General features: G+C 36.8%; 1 protein-coding gene across 5 annotated transcripts in view; it reads right to left on the bottom strand.

The window, feature by feature from the left end:
• Window positions 1–21,604, bottom strand: part of ABCA4 (ATP binding cassette subfamily A member 4) — a 319,079-nt gene that overhangs the window by 59,215 nt on the left and 238,260 nt on the right. For all 5 annotated transcript variants that reach the window (XM_056523119.1, XM_056523115.1, XM_056523117.1 and 2 more), the window contains one exon: window positions 3,060–3,237. In XM_056523119.1, the coding sequence (XP_056379094.1) occupies window positions 3,060–3,237 (178 nt within the window). The remainder of the gene's footprint in view (window positions 1–3,059; window positions 3,238–21,604) is intronic.

Below are 21,604 nucleotides of genomic sequence, written 5' to 3'. Positions count from 1 at the left end.
CAGAAAGAGGAGAAGAGAACTGTCTGAGGACTTGAGAACCAAAATTGTGGGAAAAAATATCAACAATCTCAATGTTACAAGTCCATCTCCAGAGATCTAGATTTGTCTTTGTCCACAGTGCGCAACATTATCAAGAAGTTTACAACCCATGGCCCTGTAGATAATCTCCCCTGGACATGGATGGAAGAAAAAAAATTGATGAAAGGTGTCAACGCAGGATAGTCCAGATGGTGGATAATCAGCCCCAAACAAGTTCCAAAGATATTCAAGCTGTCCTGCAGGCTCAGGGAGCATCATTGTCAGCGCAAACTATCCGTCAACATTTAAATGAAATGAAACGCTATGATGGAGACCCAGGAGGGACCCCACTATGGAGGAGACCCAGGAGGACCCCCACTATGGAGGAGACCCAGGAGGACCCCACTATGGAGGAGACCCAGGAGGACCCCACTGCTGACACAGAGACATAAAAAAGCAAGACTACATTTTACCAAAATGAACTTGAGTAATTAAAATCCTTCTGGGAAAACGTCTTGTGGACAGATGAGACCAAGATAGAGCTTTTTTGGTAAAGCCCATCATTCTACTGTTTACCGAAAACGGAATGAGGCCTACAAAGAAAAGAACACAGTACCTACAGTGACATATGGGGTGAGGTCAGTGATGTTTTGGGTTGTTTTGCTGCCTCTGGCACTGGGGGCCTTGAATGTGTACAAGACATCATGAAATCTGAGGATTACCAATGGATTTTGGGTCGCACTGTACAGCCCAAGTGTCAGAAAGCTGGGTTTGTGTCCGAGATCTTGGGTCTTCCAGCAGGACAATGACCCCAAACATACGTCAAAAAGCCCAAGAAATGGATGACAACAAAGCGCTGGAGAGTTCTGAAGTGTCAGCAATGAGTCCAGATCTAAATCCCATTGATCACCTGTGGAGAGATCTTATAATTACTGTTGGGAAAAGGCGCCGTCCAATAAGAGACCGGGAGCAGTTTGTAAAGGAAGAGTGGTCCAACATTCCGGCTGAGAGGTGTAAGAAGCTCATTGATGCTTATAAGAAGAGTGTCCAACATTCCGGCTGAGAGGTGTAAGAAGCTTATTTGATGATGATAGGAAGAGTGGTCCAACATTCCGGCTGAGAGGTGTAAGAAGCTTATTGATGCTTATAGGGAAGAGTGGTCCAACATTCCGGCTGAGAGGTGTAAGAAGCTTATTGATGGTTATAGGAAGAGTGGTCCAACATTCCGGCTGAGAGGTGTAAGAAGCCGATTGATGGTTATAGGAAGAGTGGTCCAACATTCCGGCTGAGAGGTGTAAGAAGCTTATTGATGGTTATAGGAAGCGACTGATTTCAGTTATTTTTTTCCAAAGGGTGTGCAACCAAATATTAAGTTAAAGGGGTAATTATATATCAACTGGCTCCAGAAAGTTAAACAGATTAGTAAATTACTTCTATTAAAAAATCTTAATCCTTTCAGTACTTATGAGCTTCTGAAGTTAAGGTTGTTCTTTTCTGTCTAAGTCCTCTCTGATGACACCTGTCTCAGGAAATGCCCAGTTTAGAAGAGGTTTGCTATGGGGAGTTGTGTCTAAACTGGGCGTTTCCCGAGACACGTGTCATCTGAGAGGACTTAGACAGAAAAGAACAACCTTAACTTCAGAAGCTCATAAGAACTGAAAGGATTAAGATTTTTTAATAAAAGTAATTAACAAATCTGTTTAACTTTTTGGAGCCAGTTGATATATAAAAAAAAGTTTTTTCCTGGAATATCCCTTTAAGGGGGCCAATAATTTTGTCCAGCCCATTTTTGGAGTTTGGTGACATTATGTCCAATTTGCTTTTTTTCCTCCTTTTTTGGTTTATTCCAATACACACAAAGGGAATAAACATGTGTATAACAAAACCTGTGTTACTGCAATATATATATACAGAGGAGAGGAGATCTATATATATATACAAAGGGAATAAACATGTGTATAGCAAAACCTGTGTTACTGCAATCCTTTCCTGTGAGGAATACTTCATTTTCCAGAAACATTTCAGGGGCGCCAACATTTACGGACATGACTGTGTAGCACATTCAGGGCTGCGGATACAGTGGCAGCACTGGCTCAAATCATATATAAGTACCACTGTGTTCCCTCAGTAGTGGGGTACAGACATAGTAAGCTGGAGTAAGCCTTTGACCCCATCTGGATGGTCCTATTAGGCATCCTGTCTCGCTCCAGTGTGAACCCGCAGTGGCGGGGAGCCGGGTGATCCTGCCGGCTGCTATGCGCACATGATGGGAATCTCCTGTTCCCCCACATCCACACCATTCCACCACCACCGAACTGACCCATTGATACAAGGCAGGAGGATCCAGGCTTTATGTGGTTTACCCCAAATTCTGCCCCATCTGATGTCACAGCTGGAATGGAGACGCCTCAGACCAGACAACGTTCTAACATCTTCCATTCTCCAGTTTTGGTTTCTGTGTGAATTGTGGTCTCAGTTTTCTGTTCTTAGCTGACAGGAGTGTCCCCCGATGTGGTCTTCCGCTGCTGTTGCCCATCTGCTTTATGGTTGGATATGTTGTGTGGTCAGAGATGGTATTCTGCAGACCTTCGGTGTAACCAGTGGTTATTTGAGTTACTGTTGCCTTTCTGTCATCTCGAACCAGTCTGCCCATTCTCCTTTGGCATTTTACTCCACACAACTGCCGCTCACTGGATACGTTCTCTTTTTTCTGACCCTTCTCTGTTAACCCTACAGATGGTTGTTAGTGAAAATCCCAGTAGATCAGCAGCTTGTGAAGCATTCAAAGTCAATTAAATCCCTTTCTTCCCCATTGTGATGCTTGGTTTGAACTTCAGCGAGTTGTCTTGACCGCGTCTACATGCCTAAATGCATTGAGTTGCTGCCATGTGTTAATGAGCGATTGATCAGGTGTTCCTAATAAAGTGGTCAGTGACTGTATGTAGCCTGTGATGGGTGGAGGGTCTATTCCTGGCAATGATGGGATATGACGCTGCTACAATGTATCTATAGGTGGGAACCTGCCAGAACACGTAACTTACTATATCCCAGGAGAAGTTGGTGAGCCAGTAGACGGCCGGGGTGACCCCGCTGACGAACTGGAGGTGCTTGGCATTGGAGACCCTCTCCTGAATCAGATACAGTACGAAGCTCGCCGGGATGAAAGACATCGCGAATATCACACAAATGGCGACCACCACATCCACCGACGTGGTCAACCTGGAAGAGGAGGAGTTATGCACGTTACATACGTTCAATAGATGGTAACATTAGGAGTAGTGTACATAATGCAGGTCAATCACTTGCTAAAGAAGTGTTTTCCCAACCAGTGTGTCTCCAGCTAATGCAGAACTACAACTCCCAGCATGTCCGGGCATGCTGGTAGTTGTAGTTTTGCAACAGCTAGAGGCACACTTGTGGGAAACACTGGACTTAAGTAAAGGAAACTATGAGGGAGGGTACCATAGGGCAGTCATTACATATATGCACAGTGCATGTCACTCTTTATCTGGGCACTGGGTGGTACTTTTCATATAGGCATGCTATGGCACAATTTATATGAGCAATATATAACACTACTTATCTGGGCACCGTATTTCACAATGCACTGAATACTTATCTGGGCACTGTATTTTATTATACACTGAAGGATACCATTTATCTGGGCACTGGGTGGTACTTTTCATATAGGCATGCTATGGCACAATTTATATGAGCAATATATAACACTACTTATCTGGGCACCGTATTTCACAATGCACTGAATACTTATCTGGGCACTGTATTTTATTATACACTGAAGGATACTACTTATCTGGGCACTGGGTGGTACTTTTCATATAGGCATGCTATGGCACAATTTATATGAGCAATATATAACACTACTTATCTGGGCACCGTATTTCACAATGCACTGAATACTTATCTGGGCACTGTATTTTATTATACACTGAAGGATACTATTTATCTGGGCACTGGGTGGTACTTTTCATATAGGCATGCTATGGCACAATTTATATGAGCAATATATAACACTACTTATCTGGGCACCGTATTTAACAATGCACTGAATACTTATCTGGGCACTGTATTTTATTATACACTGAAGGATACTACTTATCTGGGCACTGTATTTTATTATACACTGAAGGATACTATTTATCTGGGCACTGGGTGGTACTTTTCATATAGGCATGCTATGGCACAATTTATATGAGCAATATATAGCAGTACCGTATTTCACAATGCACTGAATACTTATATGGGTACTGTATTTTATTATATGCTTAATGATATACTACTTATCTGGGCACTGTATTTTATTATACACTGAATGATACTACTTATCTAGGCACTGTATTTTATTATACACTGAATGATACTACTTATCTAGGCACTGTATTTTATTATACAATGAATGATACTACTTATCTAGGCACTGTATTTCATTATACACTGAATAGCACTACTTATCTGGGCACTGTATTTCATTATACACTGAATAGCACTACTTATCTGGGCACTGTATTTCATTATACACTGAATAAACTGCTTATCTGGGCACTGTATTTCATTATACACTGAATGGTACTGCTTATCTGGGCACTGTATTTCATTCTACACTGAATGGTACTGCTCATCTGGGCACTGTATTTCATTATATACTGAATGGCACTACTTATCTGGGCACTGTATTTCATTATACACTGAATGGTACTGCTTATCTAGGCACTGTATTTCATTATATACTGAATGGCACTACTTATCTGGGCACTGTATTTCATTATACACTGAATGGTACTGCTCATCTGGGCACTGTAGTTCATTATATACTGAATGGCACTACTTATCTAGGCACTGTATTTTATTATATACTGAATGGCACTACTTATCTGGGCACTGTATTTCATTATACACTGAATGGTACTGCTTATCTAGGCACTGTATTTCATTATACACTGAATGGTACTGCATATCTAGGCACTGTATTTCATTATACACTGAATAAACTGCTTATCTGGGCACTGTATTTCATTATACATTGAATGGTACTGCTTATCCAGGCACTGTATTTCATTATACACTGAATGGTACTACTTATCTAGGCACTGTATTTCATTATATACTGAATGGTACTGCTTATCTGGGCACTGTATTTCATTATACACTGAATGGTACTGCTTATCTGGGCACTGTATTTAATTATACACTGAATGGTACTACTTATCTGGGCACTGTATTTCATTATACACTGAATTGTACTACTTATCTAGGCACTGTATTTCATTCTACACTGAATGGTACTGCTTATCTGGGCACTGTATTTCATTATACACTGAATGCTACTACTTATCTGTGCACTGTATTTCATTATACACTGAATGCTACTACTTATCTAGGCACTGTATTTCATTATATACTGAATGGTACTGCTTATCTGGGCACTGTATTTCATTATACACTGAATGCTACTACTTATCTAGGCACTATATTTCATTATATACTGAATGGTACTGCTTATCTAGGCACTGTATTTTTATTATACACTAAATGGTACTGCTTATCTAGGCACTGTGTTTCATTATACACTGAATGTACTGCTTATCTGGGCACTGTATTTCATTATACGTTGAATGCTACTACTTATCTGGGCACTGTATTTTATTATACACTGAATGATACTACTTATCTAGGCACTGTATTTCATTATACACTGAATAGCACTACTTATCTGGGCACTGTATTTCATTATACACTGAATGTACTGCTTATCTGGGCACTGTATTTCATTATACACTGAATGGTACTGCTTATCTGGGCACTGTATTTCATTCTACACTGAATGGTACTGCTCATCTGGGCACTATTTCATGATATACTGAATGGCACTACTTATCTGGGCACTGTATTTCATTATACACTGAATGGTACCGCTTATCTAGGCACTGTATTTCATTATATACTGAATGGCACTACTTATCTGGGCACTGTATTTCATTATACACTGAATAGCACTACTTATCTGGGCACTGTATTTCATTATACACTGAATGTACTGCTTATCTGGGCACTGTATTTCATTATACACTGAATGGTACTGCTTATCTGGGCACTGTATTTAATTATACACTGAATGGTACTACTTATCTGGGCACTGTATTTCATTATACACTGAATTGTACTACTTATCTAGGCACTGTATTTCATTCTACACTGAATGGTACTGCTTATCTGGGCACTGTAGTTCATTATATACTGAATGGCACTACTTATCTAGGCACTGTATTTTATTATATACTGAATGGCACTACTTATCTGGGCACTGTATTTCATTATACACTGAATGGTACTGCTTATCTAGGCACTGTATTTCATTATATACTGAATGGCACTACTTATCTGGGCACTGTATTTCATTATACACTGAATGGTACTGCTCATCTGGGCACTGTAGTTCATTATATACTGAATGGCACTACTTATCTGGGCACTGTATTTCATTATACACTGAATGGTACTGCTTATCTAGGCACTGTATTTCATTATACACTGAATGGTACTGCATATCTAGGCACTGTATTTCATTATACACTGAATAAACTGCTTATCTGGGCACTGTATTTCATTATACATTGAATGGTACTGCTTATCTAGGCACTGTATTTCATTATACACTGAATGGTACTACTTATCTAGGCACTGTTTTTCATTATATACTGAATGGTACTGCTTATCTGGGCACTGTATTTCATTATACACTGAATGGTACTGCTTATCTGGGCACTGTATTTAATTATACACTGAATGGTACTACTTATCTGGGCACTGTATTTCATTATACACTGAATTGTACTACTTATCTAGGCACTGTATTTCATTCTACACTGAATGGTACTGCTTATCTGGGCACTGTATTTCATTATACACTGAATGCTACGACTTATCTGTGCACTGTATTTCATTATACACTGAATGCTACTACTTATCTAGGCACTGTATTTCATTATATACTGAATGGTACTGCTTATCTGGGCACTGTATTTCATTATACACTGAATGCTACTACTTATCTAGGCACTGTATTTCATTATATACTGAATGGTACTGCTTATCTAGGCACTGTATTTTTATTATACACTAAATGGTACTGCTTATCTAGGCACTGTGTTTCATTATACACTGAATGTACTGCTTATCTGGGCACTGTATTTCATTATACGTTGAATGCTACTACTTATCTGGGCACTGTATTTTATTATACACTGAATGATACTACTTATCTAGGCACTGTATTTCATTATACACTGAATAACACTACTTATCTGGGCACTGTATTTCATTATACACTGAATGTACTGCTTATCTGGGCACTGTATTTCATTATACACTGAATGGTACTGCTTATCTGGGCACTGTATTTCATTCTACACTGAATGGTACTGCTCATCTGGGCACTGTATTTCATGATATACTGAATGGCACTACTTATCTGGGCACTGTATTTCATTATACACTGAATGGTACTGCTTATCTAGGCACTGTATTTCATTATATACTGAATGGCACTACTTATCTGGGCACTGTATTTCATTATACACTGAATGGTACTGCTCATCTGGGCACTGTAGTTCATTATATACTGAATGGCACTACTTATCTGGGCACTGTATTTCATTATACACTGAATGGTACTGCTTATCTAGGCACTGTATTTCATTATACACTGAATGGTACTGCATATCTAGGCACTGTATTTCATTATACACTTAATGGTACTGCTTATCTGGGCACTGTATTTCATTCTACACTGAATGGTACTGCTCATCTGGGCACTGTATTTCATTATATACTGAATGGCACTACTTATCTGGGCACTGTATTTCATTATACACTGAATGGTACTGCTTATCTAGGCACTGTATTTCATTATATACTGAATGGCACTACTTATCTGGGCACTGTATTTCATTATACACTGAATAGCACTACTTATCTGGGCACTGTATTTCATTATACACTGAATGTACTGCTTATCTGGGCACTGTATTTCATTATACACTGAATGGTACTGCTTATCTGGGCACTGTATTTCATTCTACACTGAATGGTACTGCTCATCTGGGCACTGTATTTCATTATATACTGAATGGCACTACTTATCTGGGCACTGTATTTCATTATACACTGAATGGTACTGCTTATCTAGGCACTGTATTTCATTATATACTGAATGGCACTACTTATCTGGGCACTGTATTTCATTATACACTGAATGGTACTGCTCATCTGGGCACTGTAGTTCATTATATACTGAAAGGCACTACTTATCTGGGCACTGTATTTCATTATACACTGAATGGTACTGCTTATCTAGGCACTGTATTTCATTATACACTGAATGTACTGCTTATATGGGCACTGTATTTCATTATACACTGAATGGTACTGTTTATCTGGGCACTGTATTTCATTCTACACTGAATGGTACTGCTCATCTGGGCACTGTATTTCATTATATACTGAATGGCACTACTTATCTGGGCACTGTATTTCATTATACACTGAATGGTACTGCTTATCTAGGCACTGTATTTCATTATATACTGAATGGCACTACTTATCTGGGCACTGTATTTCATTATACACTGAATGGTACGGCTCATCTGGGCACTGTAGTTCATTATATACTGAATGGCACTACTTATCTGGGCACTGTATTTCATTATACACTGAATGGTACTGCTTATCTAGGCACTGTATTTCATTATACACTGAATGGTACTGCATATCTAGGCACTGTATTTCATTATACACTGAATAAACTGCTTATCTGGGCACTGTATTTCATTATACATTGAATGGTACTGCTTATCTAGGCACTGTATTTCATTATACACTGAATGGCACTACTTATCTAGGCACTGTATTTTATTATATACTGAATGGCACTACTTATCTGGGCACTGTATTTCATTATACACTGAATGGTACTGCTTATCTAGGCACTGTATTTCATTATATACTGAATGGCACTACTTATCTGGGCACTGTATTTCATTATACACTGAATGGTACTGCTCATCTGGGCACTGTAGTTCATTATATACTGAATGGCACTACTTATCTGGGCACTGTATTTCATTATACACTGAATGGTACTGCTTATCTAGGCACTGTATTTCATTATACACTGAATGGTACTGCATATCTAGGCACTGTATTTCATTATACACTGAATAAACTGCTTATCTGGGCACTGTATTTCATTATACATTGAATGGTACTGCTTATCTAGGCACTGTATTTCATTATACACTGAATGGTACTACTTATCTAGGCACTGTTTTTCATTATATACTGAATGGTACTGCTTATCTGGGCACTGTATTTCATTATACACTGAATGGTACTGCTTATCTGGGCACTGTATTTAATTATACACTGAATGGTACTACTTATCTGGGCACTGTATTTCATTATACACTGAATTGTACTACTTATCTAGGCACTGTATTTCATTCTACACTGAATGGTACTGCTTATCTGGGCACTGTATTTCATTATACACTGAATGCTACGACTTATCTGTGCACTGTATTTCATTATACACTGAATGCTACTACTTATCTAGGCACTGTATTTCATTATATACTGAATGGTACTGCTTATCTGGGCACTGTATTTCATTATACACTGAATGCTACTACTTATCTAGGCACTGTATTTCATTATATACTGAATGGTACTGCTTATCTAGGCACTGTATTTTTATTATACACTAAATGGTACTGCTTATCTAGGCACTGTGTTTCATTATACACTGAATGTACTGCTTATCTGGGCACTGTATTTCATTATACGTTGAATGCTACTACTTATCTGGGCACTGTATTTTATTATACACTGAATGATACTACTTATCTAGGCACTGTATTTCATTATACACTGAATAACACTACTTATCTGGGCACTGTATTTCATTATACACTGAATGTACTGCTTATCTGGGCACTGTATTTCATTATACACTGAATGGTACTGCTTATCTGGGCACTGTATTTCATTCTACACTGAATGGTACTGCTCATCTGGGCACTGTATTTCATGATATACTGAATGGCACTACTTATCTGGGCACTGTATTTCATTATACACTGAATGGTACTGCTTATCTAGGCACTGTATTTCATTATATACTGAATGGCACTACTTATCTGGGCACTGTATTTCATTATACACTGAATGGTACTGCTCATCTGGGCACTGTAGTTCATTATATACTGAATGGCACTACTTATCTGGGCACTGTATTTCATTATACACTGAATGGTACTGCTTATCTAGGCACTGTATTTCATTATACACTGAATGGTACTGCATATCTAGGCACTGTATTTCATTATACACTTAATGGTACTGCTTATCTGGGCACTGTATTTCATTCTACACTGAATGGTACTGCTCATCTGGGCACTGTATTTCATTATATACTGAATGGCACTACTTATCTGGGCACTGTATTTCATTATACACTGAATGGTACTGCTTATCTAGGCACTGTATTTCATTATATACTGAATGGCACTACTTATCTGGGCACTGTATTTCATTATACACTGAATAGCACTACTTATCTGGGCACTGTATTTCATTATACACTGAATGTACTGCTTATCTGGGCACTGTATTTCATTATACACTGAATGGTACTGCTTATCTGGGCACTGTATTTCATTCTACACTGAATGGTACTGCTCATCTGGGCACTGTATTTCATTATATACTGAATGGCACTACTTATCTGGGCACTGTATTTCATTATACACTGAATGGTACTGCTTATCTAGGCACTGTATTTCATTATATACTGAATGGCACTACTTATCTGGGCACTGTATTTCATTATACACTGAATGGTACTGCTCATCTGGGCACTGTAGTTCATTATATACTGAAAGGCACTACTTATCTGGGCACTGTATTTCATTATACACTGAATGGTACTGCTTATCTAGGCACTGTATTTCATTATACACTGAATGTACTGCTTATATGGGCACTGTATTTCATTATACACTGAATGGTACTGTTTATCTGGGCACTGTATTTCATTCTACACTGAATGGTACTGCTCATCTGGGCACTGTATTTCATTATATACTGAATGGCACTACTTATCTGGGCACTGTATTTCATTATACACTGAATGGTACTGCTTATCTAGGCACTGTATTTCATTATATACTGAATGGCACTACTTATCTGGGCACTGTATTTCATTATACACTGAATGGTACGGCTCATCTGGGCACTGTAGTTCATTATATACTGAATGGCACTACTTATCTGGGCACTGTATTTCATTATACACTGAATGGTACTGCTTATCTAGGCACTGTATTTCATTATACACTGAATGGTACTGCATATCTAGGCACTGTATTTCATTATACACTGAATAAACTGCTTATCTGGGCACTGTATTTCATTATACATTGAATGGTACTGCTTATCTAGGCACTGTATTTCATTATACACTGAATGGTACTACTTATCTAGGCACTGTTTTTCATTATATACTGAATGGTACTGCTTATCTGGGCACTGTATTTCATTATACACTGAATGGTACTGCTTATCTGGGCACTGTATTTAATTATACACTGAATGGTACTACTTATCTGGGCACTGTATTTCATTATACACTGAATTGTACTACTTATCTAGGCACTGTATTTCATTCTACACTGAATGGTACTGCTTATCTGGGCACTGTATTTCATTATACACTGAATGCTACGACTTATCTGTGCACTGTATTTCATTATACACTGAATGCTACTACTTATCTAGGCACTGTATTTCATTATATACTGAATGGTACTGCTTATCTGGGCACTGTATTTCATTATACACTGAATGCTACTACTTATCTAGGCACTGTATTTCATTATATACTGAATGGTACTGCTTATCTAGGCACTGTATTTTTATTATACACTAAATGGTACTGCTTATCTAGGCACTGTGTTTCATTATACACTGAATGTACTGCTTATCTGGGCACTGTATTTCATTATACGTTGAATGCTACTACTTATCTGGGCACTGTATTTTATTATACACTGAATGATACTACTTATCTAGGCACTGTATTTCATTATACACTGAATAGCACTACTTATCTGGGCACTGTATTTCATTATACACTGAATGTACTGCTTATCTGGGCACTGTATTTCATTATACACTGAATGGTACTGCTTATCTGGGCACTGTATTTCATTCTACACTGAATGGTACTGCTCATCTGGGCACTGTATTTCATGATATACTGAATGGCACTACTTATCTGGGCACTGTATTTCATTATACACTGAATGGTACTGCTTATCTAGGCACTGTATTTCATTATATACTGAATGGCACTACTTATCTGGGCACTGTATTTCATTATACACTGAATGGTACTGCTCATCTGGGCACTGTATTTCATTATATACTGAATGGCACTACTTATCTAGGCACTGTATTTCATTATATACTGAATGGCACTACTTATCTGGGCACTGTATTTCATTATACACTGAATGGTACTGCTTATCTAGGCACTGTATTTCATTATACACTGAATGGTACTGCATATCTAGGCACTGTATTTCATTATACACTGAATAAACTGCTTATCTGGGCACTGTATTTCATTATACATTGAATGGTACTGCTTATCTAGGCACTGTATTTCATTATACACTGAATAGCACTACTTATCTAGGCACTGTATTTCATTATACACTGAATAGCACTACTTATCTAGGCACTGTATTTCATTATACACTGAATAAACTGCTTATCTGGGCACTGTATTTCATTATACACTGAATGGTACTGCTTATCTGGGCACTGTATTTCATTATACACTGAATGGTTCTGCTTATCTGGGCACTGTATTTAATTATACACTGAATGGTACTACTTATCTGGGCACTGTATTTCATTATACACTGAATTGTACTACTTATCTAGGCACTGTATTTCATTCTACACTGAATGGTACTGCTTATCTGGGCACTGTATTTCATTATACATTGAATGCTACTACTTATCTGTGCACTGTATTTCATTATACACTGAATGCTACTACTTATCTAGGCACTGTATTTCATTATATACTGAATGGTACTGCTTATCTGGGCACTGTATTTCATTATACATTGAATGCTACTACTTATCTAGGCACTGTATTTCATTATATACTGAATGGTACTGCTTATCTAGGCACTGTATTTTTATTATACACTAAATGGTACTGCTTATCTAGGCACTGTGTTTCATTATACACTGAATGTACTGCTTATCTGGGCACTGTATTTCATTATACATTGAATGCTACTACTTATCTGGGCACTGTATTTTATTATACACTGAATGATACTACTTATCTAGGCACTGTATTTAATTATACACTGAATGGTACTGCTTATCTAGGCACTGTATTTGATTATCCACTGAATGTACTGCTTATCTGGGCACTGTATTTCATTATACACTGAATGGTACTGCTTATCTGGGCACTGTATTTCATTCTACACTGAATGGTACTGCTCATCTGGGCACTGTATTTCATTATATACTGAATGGCACTACTTATCTGGGCACTGTATTTCATTATACACTGAATGGTACTGCTTATCTAGGCACTGTATTTCATTATATACTGAATGGCACTACTTATATGGGCACTGTATTTCATTATACACTGAATGGTACTGCATATCTAGGCACTGTATTTCATTATACACTGAATAAACTGCTTATCTGGGCACTGTAATTCATTATACATTGAATGGTACTGCTTATCTAGGCACTGTATTTCATTATACACTGAATAGCACTACTTATCTAGGCACTGTATTTCATTATACACTGAATGGTACTGCTTATCTGGGCACTGTATTTCATTATACACTGAATGGTACTGCTTATCTGGGCACTGTATTTAATTATACACTGAATGGTACTACTTATCTGGGCACTGTATTTCATTATACACTAAATTGTACTACTTATCTAGGCACTGTATTTCATTCTACACTGAATGGTACTGCTTATCTGGGCACTGTATTTCATTATACACTGAATGCTACTACTTATCTGTGCACTGTATTTCATTATACACTGAATGCTACTACTTATCTAGGCACTGTATTTCATTATATACTGAATGGTACTGCTTATCTGGGCACTGTATTTCATTATACACTGAATGCTACTACTTACCTAGGCACTGTATTTCATTATATACTGAATGGTACTGCTTATCTAGGCACTGTATTTTTATTATACACTAAATGGTACTGCTTATCTAGGCACTGTGTTTCATTATACACTGAATGTACTGCTTATCTGGGCACTGTATTTCATTATACATTGAATGCTACTACTTATCTGGGCACTGTATTTTATTATACACTGAATGATACTACTTATCTAGGCACTGTATTTCATTATACACTGAATAGCACTACTTATCTGGGCAATGTATTTCATTATACACTGAATGTACTGCTTATCTGGGCACTGTATTTCATTATACACTAAATGGTACTGCTTATCTGGGCACTGTATTTCATTCTACACTGAATGGTACTGCTCATCTGGGCACTGTATTTCATTATATACTGAATGGCAATACTTATCTGGGCACTGTATTTCATTATACATTGAATGGTACTGCTTATCTAGGCACTGTATTTCATTATACACTGAATAGCACTACTTATCTAGGCACTGTATTTCATTATACACTGAATGGTACTGCTTATCTGGGCACTGTATTTCATTATACACTGAATGGTACTGCTTATCTGGGCACTGTATTTAATTATACACTGAATGGTACTACTTATCTGGGCACTGTATTTCATTATACACTGAATTGTACTGCTTATCTAGGCACTGTATTTCATTCTACACTGAGTGGTACAGCTTATCTGGGCACTGTATTTCATTATACACTGAATGCTACTACTTATCTGTGCACTGTATTTCATTATACACTGAATGCTACTACTTATCTAGGCACTGTATTTCATTATATACTGAATGATACTGTTTATCTGGGCACTGTATTTCATTATACACTGAATGGTACTGCTTATCTAGGCACTGTATTTTTATTATACACTAAATGGTACTGCTTATCTAGGCACTGTGTTTCATTATACACTGAATGTACTGCTTATCTGGGCACTGTATTTCATTATACATTGAATGCTACTACTTATCTGGGCACTGTATTTCATTATATACTAAATGTCACTACTTATCTAGGCACTGTATTTAATTATACACTGAATGGCACTACTTATCTGGGCACTGTATTTCATTATATACTGAATGTACTGCTTATCTGGGCACTGTATTTCATTATACACTGAATGGCACTACTTATCTGGGCACTGCATTTCATTATACACTGAATGGTACTATTTATCTAAGCACTGTATTTTATTATATACTGAATGATACTACTTATCTAGGCACTGTATTTCATTATATACTGAATGGCACTACTTATCTGGGCACTGTATTTCATTATACACTGAATGTACTGCTTATCTAGGCACTGTATTTCATTATATACTGAATGTACTGCTTATCTGGGCACTGTATTTCATTATATACTGAATGGTACTACTTATCTGGGCACTGTATTTCATTATATACTGAATGGCATTACTTATCTGGGCACTCTTTCATTATATACCGAATGGCACTACTTATCTGTGCACTGTATTTCATTATACACTGAATGGTACTACTTATTCAGGCACTGTATTTAATTATAGTATGAATGGCACTACTTATCTGGGCATTGTATTTCATTATATATTGAATGGCACTACTTATCTGGGCACTGTATTTCATTATATATTGAATGTACTGCTTAACTGGGCACTGTATTTCATTATACACTGAATGGCACTACTTATCCGGGCACTGTATTTCATTATACACTGAATGGTACTATTTATCTAGGCACTTTATTTTATTATATACTGAATGATACTACTTATCTAGGCACTGTATTTCATTATACACTGAATGTACTGCTTATCTAGGCACTGTATTTCATTATATACTGAATGTACTGCTTATCTGGGCACTGTATTTCATTATATACTGAATGGTACTACTTATCTGGGCACTGTATTTCATTATATACTGAATGGCATTACTTATCTGGGCACTGTATTTCATTATATACCGAATGGCACTACTTATCTGTGCACTATATTTCATTATATACTGAATGGCACTACTTATCTGGGCACTGTATTTCATTATATACTGAATGGCACTACTTATCTGGGCACTGTATTTCATTATACACTGAATGGTACTACTTATCTGGGCACTGTATTTCATTATATACTGAATGGTACTACTTATCTGGGCACTGTATTTCATTATATACTGAATGGTACTACTTATCTGGGCACTGCATTTTATTATATACTGAATGATACTACTTATCTAGGCACTGTATTTCGTTATATACTGAATGGTACTACTTATCTGGGCACTGTATTTCATTATACATTGAATGGTACTGCTCATCTGGGCACTGTAGTTCATTATATACTGAATGGCACTACTTATCTGGGCACTGTATTTCATTATATACTGAATGGCACTACTTATCTGGGCACTGTATTTCATTATATACTGAATGGCACTACTTATCTGGGCATTGTATTTCATTATATACTGAATGGCACTACTTATCTGGGCACTGTATTTCATTATATACTGAATGTACTGCTTATCTGGGCACTGTATTTCATTATACACTGAATGGCACTACTTATCTGGGCACTGCATTTCATTATACACTGAATGGTACTATTTATCTAAGCACTGTATTTTATTATATACTGAATGATACTACTTATCTAGGCACTGTATTTCATTATATACTGAATGGCACTACTTATCTGGGCACTGTATTTCATTATACACTGAATGTACTGCTTATCTAGGCACTGTATTTCATTATATACTGAATGTACTGCTTATCTGGGCACTGTATTTCATTATTTACTGAATGGTACTACTTATCTGGGCACTGTATTTCATTATATAATGAATGGCATTACTTATCTGGGCACTCTTTCATTATATACCGAATGGCACAACTTATCTGTGCACTGTATTTCATTATACACTGAATGGTACTACTTATTCAGGCACTGTATTTAATTATAGTATGAATGGCACTACTTATCTGGGCATTGTATTTCATTATATATTGAATGGCACTACTTATCTGGGCACTGTATTTCATTATATACTGAATGTACTGCTTATCTGGGCACTGTATTTCATTATACACTGAATGGCACTACTTATTCGGGCACTGTATTTCATTATACACTGAATGGTACTATTTATCTAGGCACTTTATTTTATTATATACTGAATGATACTACTTATCTAGGCACTGTATTTCATTATACACTGAATGTACTGCTTATCTAGGCACTGTATTTCATTATACACTGAATGTACTGCTTATCTGGGCACTGTATTTCATTATACACTGAATGGTACTGCTTATCTGGGCACTGTATTTCATTCTACACTGAATGGTACTGCTCATCTGGGCACTGTAGTTCATTATATACTGAAAGGCACTACTTATCTGGGCACTGTATTTCATTATACACTGAATGGTACTGCTTATCTAGGCACTGTATTTCATTATACACTGAATGTACTGCTTATCTGGGCACTGTATTTCATTATACACTGAATGGTACTGCTTATCTGGGCACTGTATTTCATTCTACACTGAATGGTACTGCTCATCTGGGCACTGTATTTCATTATATACTGAATGGCACTACTTATCTGGGCACTGTATTTCATTATACACTGAATGGTACTGCTTATCTAGGCACTGTATTTCATTATATACTGAATGGCACTACTTATCTGGGCACTGTATTTCATTATACACTGAATGGTACGGCTCATCTGGGCACTGTAGTTCATTATATACTGAATGGCACTACTTATCTGGGCACTGTATTTCATTATACACTGAATGGTACTGCTTATCTAGGCACTGTATTTCATTATACACTGAATGGTACTGCATATCTAGGCACTGTATTTCATTATACACTGAATAAACTGCTTATCTGGGCACTGTATTTCATTATACATTGAATGGTACTGCTTATCTAGGCACTGTATTTCATTATACACTGAATGGTACTACTTATCTAGGCACTGTTTTTCATTATATACTGAATGGTACTGCTTATCTGGGCACTGTATTTCATTATACACTGAATGGTACTGCTTATCTGGGCACTGTATTTAATTATACACTGAATGGTACTACTTATCTGGGCACTGTATTTCATTATACACTGAATTGTACTACTTATCTAGGCACTGTATTTCATTCTACACTGAATGGTACTGCTTATCTGGGCACTGTATTTCATTATACACTGAATGCTACGACTTATCTGTGCACTGTATTTCATTATACACTGAATGCTACTACTTATCTAGGCACTGTATTTCATTATATACTGAATGGTACTGCTTATCTGGGCACTGTATTTCATTATACACTGAATGCTACTACTTATCTAGGCACTGTATTTCATTATATACTGAATGGTACTGCTTATCTAGGCACTGTATTTTTATTATACACTAAATGGTACTGCTTATCTAGGCACTGTGTTTCATTATACACTGAATGTACTGCTTATCTGGACACTGTATTTCATTATACGTTGAATGCTACTACTTATCTGGGCACTGTATTTTATTATACACTGAATGATACTACTTATCTAGGCACTGTATTTCATTATACACTGAATAGCACTACTTATCTGGGCACTGTATTTCATTATACACTGAATGTACTGCTTATCTGGGCACTGTATTTCATTATACACTGAATGGTACTGCTTATCTGGGCACTGTATTTCATTCTACACTGAATGGTACTGCTCATCTGGGCACTGTATTTCATGATATACTGAATGGCACTACTTATCTGGGCACTGTATTTCATTATACACTGAATGGTACTGCTTATCTAGGCACTGTATTTCATTATATACTGAATGGCACTACTTATCTGGGCACTGTATTTCATTATACACTGAATGGTACTGCTCATCTGGGCACTGTATTTCATTATATACTGAATGGCACTACTTATCTAGGCACTGTATTTCATTATATACTGAATGGCACTACTTATCTGGGCACTGTATTTCATTATACACTGAATGGTACTGCTTATCTAGGCACTGTATTTCATTATACACTGAATGGTACTGCATATCTAGGCACTGTATTTCATTATACACTGAATAAACTGCTTATCTGGGCACTGTATTTCATTATACATTGAATGGTACTGCTTATCTAGGCACTGTATTTCATTATACACTGAATAGCACTACTTATCTAGGCACTGTATTTCATTATACACTGAATAGCACTACTTATCTAGGCACTGTATTTCATTATACACTGAATAAACTGCTTATCTGGGCACTGTATTTCATTATACACTGAATGGTACTGCTTATCTGGGCACTGTATTTCATTATACACTGAATGGTTCTGCTTATCTGGGCACTGTATTTAATTATACACTGAATGGTACTACTTATCTGGGCACTGTATTTCATTATACACTGAATTGTACTACTTATCTAGGCACTGTATTTCATTCTACACTGAATGGTACTGCTTATCTGGGCACTGTATTTCATTATACATTGAATGCTACTACTTATCTGTGCACTGTATTTCATTATACACTGAATGCTACTACTTATCTAGGCACTGTATTTCATTATATACTGAATGGTACTGCTTATCTGGGCACTGTATTTCATTATACATTGAATGCTACTACTTATCTAGGCACTGTATTTCATTATATACTGAATGGTACTGCTTATCTAGGCACTGTATTTTTATTATACACTAAATGGTACTGCTTATCTAGGCACTGTGTTTCATTATACACTGAATGTACTGCTTATCTGGGCACTGTATTTCATTATACATTGAATGCTACTACTTATCTGGGCACTGTATTTTATTATACACTGAATGATACTACTTATCTAGGCACTGTATTTAATTATACACTGAATGGTACTGCTTATCTAGGCACTGTATTTGATTATCCACTGAATGTACTGCTTATCTGGGCACTGTATTTCATTATACACTGAATGGTACTGCTTATCTGGGCACTGTATTTCATTCTACACTGAATGGTACTGCTCATCTGGGCACTGTATTTCATTATATACTGAATGGCACTACTTATCTGGGCACTGTATTTCATTATACACTGAATGGTACTGCTTATCTAGGCACTGTATTTCATTATATACTGAATGGCACTACTTATATGGGCACTGTATTTCATTATACACTGAATGGTACTGCATATCTAGGCACTGTATTTCATTATACACTGAATAAACTGCTTATCTGGGCACTGTAATTCATTATACATTGAATGGTACTGCTTATCTAGGCACTGTATTTCATTATACACTGAATAGCACTACTTATCTAGGCACTGTATTTCATTATACACTGAATGGTACTGCTTATCTGGGCACTGTATTTCATTATACACTGAATGGTACTGCTTATCTGGGCACTGTATTTAATTATACACTGAATGGTACTACTTATCTGGGCACTGTATTTCATTATACACTAAATTGTACTACTTATCTAGGCACTGTATTTCATTCTACACTGAATGGTACTGCTTATCTGGGCACTGTATTTCATTATACACTGAATGCTACTACTTATCTGTGCACTGTATTTCATAATACACTGAATGCTACTACTTATCTAGGCACTGTATTTCATTATATACTGAATGGTACTGCTTATCTGGGCACTGTATTTCATTATACACTGAATGCTACTACTTACCTAGGCACTGTATTTCATTATATACTGAATGGTACTGCTTATCTAGGCACTGTATTTTTATTATACACTAAATGGTACTGCTTATCTAGGCACTGTGTTTCATTATACACTGAATGTACTGCTTATCTGGGCACTGTATTTCATTATACATTGAATGCTACTACTTATCTGGGCACTGTATTTTATTATACACTGAATGATACTACTTATCTAGGCACTGTATTTCATTATACACTGAATAGCACTACTTATCTGGGCACTGTATTTCATTATACACTGAATGTACTGCTTATCTGGGCACTGTATTTCATTATACACTAAATGGTACTGCTTATCTGGGCACTGTATTTCATTCTACACTGAATGGTACTGCTCATCTGGGCACTGTATTTCATTATATACTGAATGGCAATACTTATCTGGGCACTGTATTTCATTATACATTGAATGGTACTGCTTATCTAGGCACTGTATTTCATTATACACTGAATAGCACTACTTATCTAGGCACTGTATTTCATTATACACTGAATGGTACTGCTTATCTGGGCACTGTATTTCATTATAC

Source organism: Hyla sarda, chromosome 6 (assembly GCF_029499605.1).
Source record: "Hyla sarda isolate aHylSar1 chromosome 6, aHylSar1.hap1, whole genome shotgun sequence".
Lineage (NCBI taxonomy): Eukaryota > Metazoa > Chordata > Amphibia > Anura > Hylidae > Hyla > Hyla sarda.
This window is presented reverse-complemented; position numbering and strand designations above follow the sequence as displayed.